The 12846-nt window shown below is 46.6% G+C and overlaps 1 protein-coding gene across 5 annotated transcripts in view; it reads right to left on the bottom strand.

Moving 5' to 3' along the window:
• Nucleotides 1-2741, bottom strand: part of NF1 (neurofibromin 1) — a 357521-nt gene extending 354780 nt beyond the window's left edge. For 3 of the 5 annotated variants that reach the window (XM_037809844.1, XM_037809847.1, XM_037809845.1), the window contains exon 1: nt 2327-2741. In XM_037809844.1, coding sequence (XP_037665772.1) covers nt 2327-2386 — 60 coding nt within the window. In that variant the 5' untranslated portion in view covers nt 2387-2741. The remainder of the gene's footprint in view (nt 1-2326) is intronic. The other 2 variants (XM_037809846.1, XM_037809848.1) reach the window with 1 other exon arrangement.
• Between the last annotated feature and the right edge of the window lie 10105 nt (nt 2742-12846).

The following is a 12846-nucleotide window of genomic DNA, read 5'->3' as shown; positions in this document are numbered from 1 at the left end:
GGATTATTAAAACAAATCCAATGGTATACTTATCAGAAAGAATATCCCCCTGATATTCCAGCATTCAATACATTTAATACTTAGGCTCTTGTTATTAGGTCTGCATGTGGCCTTGGGAGTCACAACCTCTCTGGGCATCAGTTTTTTCTCCAAAAAATATACAGTTCAACTTTAAGATGAACTCTTATTTGAATCAAACATTTATTACTTCTATAATAAATTAACGCATATAAGTTCCCTTATGTTTATCACTGAAAATGCTTATACTTTTGCATCTCAGAATCAATGGGCTTTAACCTTGTAGAAGAAAAATTTGAGGACTAATTTGTCCTATGTATTATGCATACCTCCCTTAATTAGAACATAAGGAATATAGAAAAATGCTTCTGCTAAAAAAACTTATGTCCTTAGTTTTTAAAACAGATGCTGGTGAATTTGATTCTACAATATACATAACAAAGCAAAAACAAAGCCGAAGGTCTTTTAACACTGGGGGCAGACAGAGAAAAAACATTTTCTTGAAAACAATGGGCATGTAATCAAACTCATTCCTCTTTTCATGTTTAGAGAACTATCTTTTTCTTATGATAGCAACTATACTTATGATAGGCCTGGAGTTCAACAAGTAAGATGTACAATAATTGAGAACAATTGTGGTGTGAATCCTTTAAACCCTGCATCCAAACTATGCTGTCCATAAGGTTCAGCTTTGGGGTTCATCTATGTGCTTTTACATACTTTTTTTTTAATTACACAGAGAAAGTCTTTTCTATCAAGTTTTAAACCTAATGCCATGTCAATAATGCAATCCATTATATGCAGTAACTGTGTATTCCAGCAGATAGATTAATAGTATAGTTGATTTATTTGTGGCTTTTTTGGCCTTTTCAACCTTTGAAGTCTCAGACAGCTTCATAATTCTATTTATGTAGGTTTTTTCTCAGCATCCTGTACCTATTGCCAAATACTCTCAGGTAGGTCATAACACAATGAGTACTGTAAGGAAATGCTTATGGATCAAATAAAAGAGGAGCCCTCTCCACTCCCTTCAGCAACCCATAATCAGTTAACCAGTTAACAAAACAGATTGACTCAACCTTAAACAATTCCCTCATCAAAGGAAGCCCATGCTGTCAGCTGCAAAGTGCAACCTTTTAAACCATCCCCAACCACCTACAGCAAGCAACACAAAGTTAAACCAGCTCCCACTGACAAAAGGCTGTGTGGCATTCATTTCTGATCAGCCCCAGGATTCAGTGTGGAAAGCTTAGGAAATGAAAAGTCACCTCCCCATGCTATGAAACTTTTTTCCATCCCAAATATTCTCAATGAAAGTTCCCTTGTCAACCAAGAGGCGAGAGTTAAAAACAACAAAACACTAGCAGAATTATCGGTTCCAGGACCACATCCCAGCTGTCTGTGCTCTCTGTTCTCATTGGCTCAGATACAGTTTCCCACTTTCCTTTCACCCTTTTCCCTTTATTCCCCAAGATTCTCAAGCGAAAAAGCAATTATCATATTCTCGGACCGCTGGCAAAATACAAGGGGAAACTGCAAATATCCTGTAAGGGTAAAAGGGAAAAATATTTCTTAAGCAGGGGAGAAAAGAACCACGGTTTCCACTGCAAGCGGCAATGTAAAAACCAGTCTTGTCTCATCGGGAAATGGGGGGACGCCCGAGGAGGACATTAAAAAGATGTGCAGTTTGTGTGTACTTGGAACTCTCAGGGGAGGCTGAGATGAAGAAGCAGAAAGTCAGTAAGAAAACCTGCGCTTTCCCTGCTTTCTTCTACTCTTCCCCCTCCAAGAGAGGAAGCTGAAGAAACTGGGGGAGGGGAGGGGAGATTATCATTCTCCTATTGGGGGTACACAAGACAGGCCTTAGGGTTCCTTCAGTTACTCATCCCCAGTTAGAAGGTCCACAGAAGGAAAAGAAAAAGGGAACCCCTAATCGTTATCCATCTTGGTTCCAAATAAAAAAAAAAGTGCAGGGGGATGATTAAATCCAGATGGAGAGCCCCTGAAAGCACCCCCGGGTCACTCATCCCTAATGGCAAGCGGAAGGGCTGTGGATGAAGGGGATGGAGGGTCCGAGGGGTGGTCAGGGAAAAGGCCCCACCCCCGATTTAAGAGGAAAGGGGAGCCCAAGCAACCAGCCATCCCCTCGGTCCCCGCACCTCCCCCCTTGGCCACCCCCACTCATTCCCCTTCCTTTCCTCCAGAGCCAGAGGCAGCCGCGGGGGAGGCGGCTGCTCCTTCCTCCCCTCACCCTTTCCTTCCCCACCCCCACTCTGCACCCACCTCCCACCCACAACTGGCCCGTTACCTGCTCGTCGAAGCGGTTGACCACGGCCTGGACCCATTCCACTGGCCTGTGCGCAGCCATGTCCTCCCCGCGGGCGGGGGGCGGCGGAGGGACGCGTCGGCCGGCGCCCAGGGCCGGGAAGAGGGCGGGGAGCAGGGGCCGAGGTGAGGAAAGAGGAGAGGGTCTGTGGAGTGCAGACTCCGAACGTTCCCACGGGGGTGGGGATGGGGGATCCGAGCCGGGAGGGGGAGAAGGGAAGGGGGCGTTGGCAAGAAGGCTGGGGGAAGGGACGGGGGAAGGGGACCCGGGGAGGGGAGGGGACCTCTTGGTCGCTCTCCCCACTAGCGCCGTCTCCCCACAGCTATCACAGTTCGAGACGCCGCCATGACACCCCACCGGAAGTGGGATCCTTTCCACGGCCCGGGGAGAGGGAGAGCTAGCGAGCTAGAGATTGAGAGCGCGGCTGGGAAAGGGAGGGAGAAGCGAGAGGGAAAGGGGCCTGCCGCGCATGCGCCCGCGCCGGCCGGATTCATTAATGAAAAAGCGAGTCCTCCTGGAGGTGACGTCACCTCACTCCTCAGGGCCGGGAGGCGCGCGTCCCTTAATGCCGCCGGGCTCACCTAGACTCGGGCTTTGGGCTGTGCCGGCGAGAGTCCGAGCTGACCTGGGAGCATCCGCTCCCATCCCCACCGCCACTTCAGGTTCCCCCTTCCCCCTCCGGCCTTCGGATTTGGATTGCTCCCCGGGTTGGAAGTGAGGGCGCCCTGAGGCTAGCATTTCTCCTAACGCACAGATCTCGGGCGCTCCTGCCCTGTGGAGGCTGTGCTAAGCCAGTCTCTTCCTTAACCTCTCACAAGAGATAAAGCACACAACCTCCGCTTACCAGGTCCTTCGTAGTTATTATAAACCGCTGAGAAACAGGGAAAAGTAAGACCAAAGGAGAGTGATTTTTTTTAAAAGGTCGCTTAAATCCCAATGCTAGATTCAGACTCGGGAATCTCAGTACAGACTTTCTTTGCTTCCACCCAAGTTAATAGAACTTTTGCATCGTTGATGATAGATTCAAGTTTCACCGTCCTCAAAAAGCCTTTACGTGTTTCAGATACGTTATTAATTCAACAGCTTCATCATCTCATTTAAATCTGTCAACAAGCCTTTCCAATAGGTATCATTGTCGTCATCTAACAGATGAGGATAAGTCACAAGAAATTCAGTAATTGGCCCAAGGTCACAGAGTTGGTGGGTCGCAGAGACAGGATGTAGAGCCAGGTGCTTTGACCCCAAAGGCAATACAGACAGACTGTGGGTCTCCTGAAACAAAGACATTCCCTACGCCCCCAGAATTGAAAGGATTTATGTGGAATTGGTTTTGACAGTTTCCTAGGAAGAGGATTCATCCAAAACAATGAATGATCCCGCTATATCCAACTTTGAGTTTTGGAATGAATTATTTTTAAGTCTTATCTTCCTCCTTATATTTTACTTAGGCTAATGTTAAAATGAGTTTACACATCCTGAGCACATGCCAACAACCAGTTAGACAACACAGAAGGATACTAACTGGGCAATGAGGCAGAGCAAAACTAAAATTTTAACTTTACCCCAGAAAATCCACGAAGCCCGTGTAAAGAGAGATAGATCTGTGACAGGAGTTTCCAATCTACAGACTGGTGGCTGTCCAAAATATATATTTAATTAATTAATGTTTCTTTCCCCTAGAACAAAGGACAGAGTCTGGATAGTTCTTTGGTCCATTCTTCTTTAAAGATGCAACATCAATACTGAATATCTTCTTTTATTTTTTTTTTATCTTCTTTTTATTGAGATATATTCACATACCACGCAGTCATACAAAACAAATTGTACATTCGATTGTTCACAGTACCGTTACATAGCTGTACATTCATCACCTAAATCAATCCCTGACACCTTCATTAGCACACACACAAAAATAATAAGAATAATAATTAAAGTGAAAAAGAGCAATTGAAGTAAAAAAGAACACTGGGTACCTTTGTCTGTTTGTTTGTTTGTTTCCTTCCCCTATTTTTCTACTCATCCATCCATGAACTAGACAAAGTGGAGTGTGGTCCTTATGGTTTTCCCAATCCTGAATATCTTCTTTTAGATGATGTCAATTTGATGAAGACAAAGTCATAAAAGGATGAATATTAAATGAAGGTCCATATATGCTTTCCCCAGCTAGCACCCGTAAAAGCTCTCACTTACACCCCCAATGCCCCTACTTCACTATTAAATTTCAGACTCACAGCCTTCCTTTCCTTTTTCATACCTCCTCTGAAAATCCCTAATGGCTTTCTTGTTGCCATGGCTTTTTGCCTGTCCATTCCCTCATCCTCTTCACACTGCAACGTTGGACACAACTACTCAAAACCTTGGCTGCCTTGCTTCCAGTGGAATTCCGTTGCTGAGGTCCCTCCATGCCTCTCTTTCCTTTTCTCTGGTTTCCTCTCCATTTCCCCATTCGTCTAAATCTGAGGTGAGATACCCAAACTTCAGGCCTTGGCTCTCTGCTCTTATTCCTTTCCTCGGTCTGCAGCCAGCCTGTCACCAGTTCATCCTAATAAGCCCCTCCTGGTCAGTTGCCTCATCTGAGTGCCAAGTCTCTCTTTACACTCAGAGGCCTAGATTTCACCCCAACTTCCTCTCCAACTAAATTCATTAATTCCAAAAAACCCATATTAACTGTCCAAAATGTCTCTTGCATACCATGTGCTGTGTCAGGCAGCACATCGTGTGGCAGGAATCCTACACTAAAATGCCAAAGAAGGTAATGCATAGAGACTATGGTGAACTGGGAAACCCATAACCCATTTAAAGGGTGAATGTCCCTCACCTCCAGTCAATTATTAACACGCAGGAATGTAGATCCAGTGTTGCTAGATCTTCTGGTTATACAAGAGAAGCTGGAAATCTGAACTTTTATTTAAAGTCCGATTTTTAAGTAGTGGCACCCAATTCACGTTTTTTAAAATACCGTGCAGCCAAACAAAATATATCTGCAGTCTGAATTTATCCCATGGAGCACTGGTCTAGTGAAAAGGCCCGGGCTTCAGAGTGAAATAGAACTGGATTTGTATCCTAACTTGCCCCTTTCTGCACTGGCCAGTACAAGTGTCCAAGGGAACTGCTAGTGTTTGGTATAGTTTTGTTTTGTTTTGTTTTGTTTTTTGGTACTCTTAAACATTTATTGAATGAATAAATAATTGAACATGATTTGCAATCTTACCCAAAAAGCTTAGGCATCAAGTTCGACATTGTGAACCTAAGTACTGGAATTTTCCAAATCACTAGGACTGGGCTTCTAATTAAAGGGATGGGGGCTCTAGGGTTAGCAAAGGTATTCTAAAACAATGGCTTTGATATAGTTTTAAAGGCATCTCTCTCATTCATTCTCCGTCTTTTGGTCAGGTGACAATCTTTGCCAATTTTTTCATTGAGTCTTGTTCCAGTAGCCTTTCTTCCATTCCACCCTCCCCTTAATTCCACTGGCACCACCAACCACCCCAGCATTCCAAAGAGCACAGGGCTTTGTGTCGGACCTGGTCCCGCTTCACAATTGAACTGCTGGGAGTGTTAATGGCCAATAGTTCTCAGCTGAGTCCTTTCCCAGGACTTGCCCTCTGATGAAGAGGACCACCTGGTGCCAGGTCACACCACTCCCCAGGGGAGCCTATGTCACTAACTAGTGGATGCAGGCCTCAAGGTGGGAACACTCCGAAGGACTATCCCTGCACCAGAGGCCCCTAAGGGATCGCAGGCCTTGGTTTTGCCTCCATTTAGTTCAACTTCTCCTTCTGCTCAATCCTACTCCTTTCACTCCTGCACAGTATCGATCCCAAGGGCAGTCCCTAAAAAATTTCCTGCTTGCAAATTTCCATCTCTGAGTTGGTTTTCCAGAGAATCTGAAATAAACCAATTACTCCCACGGCTGTGGCCTGATCCAGTGGAGCAGATACACCCACCGGCCAGGTGACAGCGAGGACCTCAGCAAAGCCCTGATATGCCTGGCAGGCTGAAGCACTGCAACTGTGAAAACATCCACCTGTGGTGCTGGGGTGTTATACCAGTGCAAGAATGCACTGGTAGGTGCAGTCTCTCAGACAGCCTTTAAATATGAGAAAAATAATAATTATAAGAGCTGTAGAATTGGATAACTATCGATGGAGTAAATCTAAGCTTTGGCGAAAGACCATGAAAGATTGAGGGTGATTAATCACAAATTAAAGGCTAAAGAGCCAAAGTGCCTCATTAGCAGCAGATAAAGGGGAGAGGCAAGCAGAAAAAGCTGAGGCTCAGGCCCAGTACTTAATTATAGGATAGTAGAACTCCAAAAAAGGTTGATTCTCAGCCCTGGCAAGTTTGCCACACCAAGTTCAGGGCCGAAGTTGGAAAGGAGGAGGACCCTGACACCTCAGGTGGGGCATCTGGGTTGATGCACTTGAAAACCTTAAAACTCCACATCCCCCTGAACTCTCTGGATTTGTAGAAGTAGCCTACCCCACTTTGCAAGGCAACATACACCCTCCTCGGGATCTACCTACATCTTTTCTCCTGTCCACCAGACCAATAGCTAAGGTCAAGTTACAATATAACCCCACTTGGCAAATGTTGGACCTCCTAAATCCTGAAAGAGCTGCAGGACCTAGCCAACACATATATACCTGTAGGCCGCAGGAGTATATGTGGGGAATTGGGTTCCAAGGGTGCTGAATTGGGTGGGGAGGGAGGAGGAGGAGAATATAAAGCTAGACACAGGAGAGTGTATTTATGTGAATATCCTCTGTAAACAGCATTTATATCCTGGCAAAGACCCCAGGAGATGGTGCTAACAGGATGCTAGGACAAATCTAGGAAGCTTGGAGAATGTGAGGGCCCACATTAGGCAAAAGAAAAATGTCAGAGCCTTGTGGCAGACAATTGAAGGGAGCAAAAGACTCAGAAGTGGGCATGCTAGAGTGGATATACCATGTATATCCTACCAGCTGACTATGTTCTGCTGTTTATTGGGAGCAATAAGAACTATACTACTGAGAGGGACAGCATCCCTGAAATGCTCATTGGTGGCCCTCTCGGCAGGCCAGAGCTGATGGTAGGAGATGCTGTTACAGAGCTAGGCTCCCTGATTGCAAACAGCCTGATAGGATGTTGAAGAAATACAGATCAGGTGACAGGAGTTAACCATCAGAAGCAAGATTAAGCGGCATCATTATGAGTGGTGTTCCAGTTTGCTAATACTGCCAAATGCAAAACACCAGAAATGGATTGGCTTTTATAAAAGGGGGTGTATTTGGTTACACCATTACAGTCTTAAGGCCATAAAGTGTCCAAGGTAAGTCATCAACAATCAGGTACCTTCACTGGAGGATGGCCAATGGTGTCCAGAAAACCTCTGTTAGCTGGGAAGGCACGTGGCTGGCGTCTGCTTGCTCCCAGGTTGCATTTCAAAATGGCATTCTCCAAAATGTCTGCATCAGCTTCCAACGGCCATCTTCAAAATGTCTGTCTCAGCTACCACTCCTCTCTCAGCTCCTGTGCGTTCTTCAAAGTGTCCCTCTTGGCTGTAGCAAGCTCACTCCTTCTGTCTGAGTTTATATAGTGCTCTAGTAAACTAATCAAGGCCCATGCTGAATGGGTGGGGCCACACTTCTATGGAAATCATCCAAGCGGAGTTATCACCTACAGTTGGGCAGGTCACATCTCCATGGAAACACCCAAAGAATTACAATCTAATCAACACTAATATGTCTGCCCATACAAGATTGCATCAAAGATAATGGCATTTTGGGGGACACAATACATTCAAACTGGCACAAGTGGCAAGATTAGAGTGGCAACCAAGGGGACCTAATTCATAGAAACCTATGGAGATAGTTAATAGAAGACTATATATATGGAGGAAAGATAGATGGGCAGCCAAAAAGGTTTCAATCTGTACAGTTTTTTAAAAAATCAAGGATGGATTTTGAGGAGGCTGAGGGAAAATACCCCGATAAAAAGTCATAATCCTTTGCCCAGGGACCTGAGCCAGTTTTTAGACCCAGAATCCACTGACTGAAGAAGACTGGGTTCCCAGCAAGTGTACATAATAATATGAGTCCTCTGGTCCTCCCTGAATATATAATTAGAATGGACATACTCGGTGTTCCGGTTTGCTAAAGGTGCCGTTATGCAAAACACCAGAAATGGATCGGCTTTTACAAAGGGGATTTATTAGGTTACAAAGTTATAGTTGTAAGGCCATAAAAGTGTCCAAATTGAGGCATCAATAAGAGGATAGCTTCACTGAAGGAAGGCCAATGGCATCTGGAACACCTTTGTCAGCTGGGAAGACAACGTGGCCAGAGTCTGCTGGTCTTTTGCTCCCAGACTGCATTTCAAAATGGCGTTCTCCAAAATGTCTCTGGCCTTCTGTCTCTCTCAGCTTCTCTAAGCTCTCTGCTTGGTTCTCCTGGGGTGAGTTTCTCTAAACATCTGGGAGTCCTTTCTCAGCTTCTCCGGGGCAAATTCTGGACTTCATCTCTTGGCTTAGCATCTCCAAACCACCTTCTGTCTGCATCTCCAAGCATCTCCAAGTGTCAGCATCTGTGTCCCAGCTCCTGAGCTCTCTTAAGCACTCTAGTGAACTAATCAAGACCTACCTGGAGTTGGGGGGGTCACATCTCCATGGAAATAATTTAATCGAAGATCTCACCCACAGTTGGATGAGTCACATCTCCAAGGAAACACTCAATCAAAGGTTCCACCCTAATCAAAAGACTAATAAGTCTGCCCCCACAAGATTGCATTAAAGAACATGGCTTTTCTGGGGGACATAATATATACAAACCGGCACTCTTGGTAATTGGCAGAACCCCATTGGGGTAAGGGCTATCACAGTGAGAAGGTCAGGGGAAAGCTTTTGAAACTGCACTCCCTACTCCAGCCAAGATTCTTTTTTTTTTTTTTTTTTTAATTGCAACCCCTGGGAGAATGGCAGAGATTAGAGGCATGTTCAGAGAAGTCATGGTGGCAGGGATGAGACTATGCATGGGCCCAGCAGTATGCGCTCCCACTCACCAAAGCTTATCTAGCTACCAGTGCTGCCAAATGCTCAATCTGCCAGCAACAGAGACCAAAACTCAGTCCCCAATGTAGTACTATCCCTCAAAGAAACGAACCTGTCACTTGATGGCAAATTGACTTCTTTCCCCCTGGAAGAGACAGTAATTTATCTTGGCTAGAATAGGCACATGTTCTGGGTATGGGTTTCCTTTCCCTGCCCACCAGGCTTTAGCCAGCACCACTATCTGAGAGGCTACAGAATATTTGATCCACTGACAAGATCCTATGTAACACCAAATTGGATCATAGAAACCACTTTTCACCAAAAAAAAGGTGCAGGATATGACCAGGGGATCTCTTGGTCTTAGAATACACCACACTAGCCAGAAACAGGTATCCCAACAGGATAGTGGAATGGCCTTTTGAAGGTACAACTGAGGCCCAGTTTGGAGATGATACCCTGAGAGTTTGTGTCACTATCCTCCCGGACAAAGAATACAGCCTGAATCAGTGTCCATTATGTGGTTTTGTGTCCCTAGTAGGTAAAGAGCATGGATCAGGAGCTGAGGGGTAGAGGCCAGAGTGGCCCTGCTTAACATAGTTCCCAGTGTTGGACAACTTGAGCTTGAAGCCCTCGTTCCCCACCCTGCCCACAGTAGCTGATGGCTCTCTGAGACCTTCTACAGGAATTGCCATCAGTTGAAGACAGCCGCTCCACCCAAGGTCATACTCCCTCCCCATGAGGGCCCACTTGCCTTGACTGGGTGACACCAGTTATAAAGATCTGGCCCTCTTGCCTCAAGGTACCAACTCAAGGCCCAACTCAGCTCCAAAGCTCCTTGTGGGATTGACTAAAGCCTTTGGTCCAACTATGTCTTGGTTTAACTTCTCCATCTGGCCAATCCTGCATTCTTGCTCCTGCACATGTTAATTCCGAGGACAATCCACAGTGAACTTCCTGGATGCAAATTGCCATGGGACCACCTGAGACATCTGGGTTCAAATGACTGCCCTGCGTCTTACTAACTGTGCAGCTCTAGAGGGTTAATTCAGCACTCTAAGCCTCACTTATCACATCTCTAAGTGAGGATGATAGTATTAGTGGATGCTTCATAAGCTGTCATGAGAGTTAAAGGGGCCTGGCATCCAGTAAGTATTTGGTAATAGGAGAACCCAAAAAAAGTGGGAATAAAAAGGATCCAGTTCTACTCATGTAAGAAAAAAAAAAAAAAGCAGTTGTGCTGGTTTGGATGTGTTATGTCCCCCAAAATACCATGTTATTTGATGCAATCTTGTAGGGGTAGACGTATTAGTGTTGATTAGGTTGGAACATTTTGATTGAATGTTTCCATGGAGATGTGACCCACCCAACTGTGAGTGACACCTTTGATTAGGGTCTGACCACTTGATTGAATGTTTCCATGGAAATGTAGCCCTGCCCATTCAGCATGGGTCTTTGATTTAATCACTAGAGTCCTATATAACAGCTCAGACAGAAGGAGCGTGCTGCTGCAGCCTAGAGAGACATTTCAGAGATGGCCATTGAGAGCAGACTTTGCTCTGGAGAAGCTAAGAGGGGACAAAATGCCCCAAGAGCAACATTTTGAAGAACTCACAGGAGCTGAGAGAGGAGCTAGAACACAACCCAGGATCCGCAGCCACCAGCCACATGCCTTCCAAGCTAACAGAGGTTTTCCAGATGCCATTGGCCTTCCTTCACTGAAGGTATACTTCTGTTGCTGCCTTAATTTGGACATTTTCATGGCCTTCAGACTGTAAATTTATAACCATATAAACCCACTTTATAAAAGCCAATTCATTTCTGGTATTTTGCATAATGGCAGCCTTAAGAAACTGGAACATCAGTGGAAAAAGAGGGAAGGAAAGAGAAGAGTTTACATGTGTGTATACGTGTCTCTAACTGCTAGAGAACATTTTAGAGGAGAGAGAAACAGCATACACTTCCAGTTGCCTACTCGTCATTCTTTCCTATCTCCCCCAGTTTTGTTCCGAGGAAACAATCTGCCCGGTTTACAAAAACAAACCAAAAAACCGTTACCTTTCCAGGCTCCCTTTTTGTGAAAGGTGGCCTGCCAATAAGATGTAAGCAGAACTCTACTGGTTGGGGTTTCCAAAAAACTGTTGTTTTCCTGACTGAAAAAAAATTTAAATAAAAAGACAGACTCAGCTGCCATGCAGCTTTCATCACTTGCCTTTTGTTCTCCTCCTTCCTGCTGAGAGCATAGGCTCCAAGCCTGGAGGTGACCAGCCATTTTGCTGGAGATGGCAGAGTAGGAAGCTAAAAGAAACCCAGGGCCTTGATATGCCTTCATACAAGTTACACCAGTCCTGAAGTGCCTACCTCTGGAGTTCTGGTTACATAAGAAAATCAAAACCTCCCTTTTGTTAAGCATGTGCATCTAGGTTTCAGTTACACACAGCTGAATGCAACCCTAACTGATACCAGTGGATAGGAAGAAATGGAAAGAGAGAGGGGCTTTAAGCAGCTGCTGAACAGAGTCCTAGTGTGCGGGTAGCTGAGCTTGTACCTCGGCTTGCCAGGCCTGGGCCAGGGGACCTGATCACCCCCTGGGGAGGGTAGTAGGTACGGGCGTGAGTGCCCTCTGCAGCCCCCCCGAGCCTGGGGAGCGAGGTCAAGGCAGCTCCCTTTTCCTCACCCAAAATGCCACTGGCAGGGGAGGCTTGCCGGAGGAAACCGCCTTTCTCCCAACTGCCCTTTCCCCACTACCTTATCTTACCCACTCACTCCCTGGTGCCAAGGCCACTCCTGCCACCACCAGCGCGCATGCCCCGTGGCCAGAACAACCCCCGCCCGCTGCAACGGCTCCTGCGTCCTCTCAGAACCAATCCTAGCCCCTCTCCCTTCAATATTGCCATTTAAGGCTACTTCACCTCCTTTCCAGCCCTGCCCTTCTTACCAACCTATATAACCTGTAATCACCCCTGAATAAATCTCTTTGGCGCTTACTCCTACTGGATGAAGAGTGTTTTTGTCCTTATCGCCGCCCTCCACACCTTGCACGCCTCTCGCCGAGGACCCTGGCCACGTCCTCCGCCTCGCCCTCGCCTCCGGGAAAGAGCCCCCCGCCGCCGGTACCCTTTAAGCAGCCCCGAGAGCTGAGGGCTCGGCTACCGGCCGCCACTCCCCCTAGAAGCAGTAACCCCGACCGCAACTGGTGCCCCGTGTGAGGAACGTCTCCACACGACAGTTTGGCAGGTCACCCGCTCGCCCGGACGCCCCTCCAGCTTCCCATTTCCTCGCCTGCAAGGTAAGGGCCGCCTCTCCCTCGCCGCTTCCGGAGCCGTGGGAGGTTCCTTGCTCCGAAGCCGCTCCTCCCTTCCCCCACGCTCTCTTCATCCAGTAGGAACTCCTCCCTTCCCCCACGCTCTCTTCGTCCTCTTGTATGCGCACTTCTATGACCCCCGTTCCTCCTAACACTCTCCCTCTTCCCCTC

Source organism: Choloepus didactylus, chromosome 18, assembly GCF_015220235.1.
Source record: "Choloepus didactylus isolate mChoDid1 chromosome 18, mChoDid1.pri, whole genome shotgun sequence".
Taxonomy (NCBI): Eukaryota; Metazoa; Chordata; class Mammalia; order Pilosa; family Megalonychidae; genus Choloepus; species Choloepus didactylus.
This window is presented reverse-complemented; position numbering and strand designations above follow the sequence as displayed.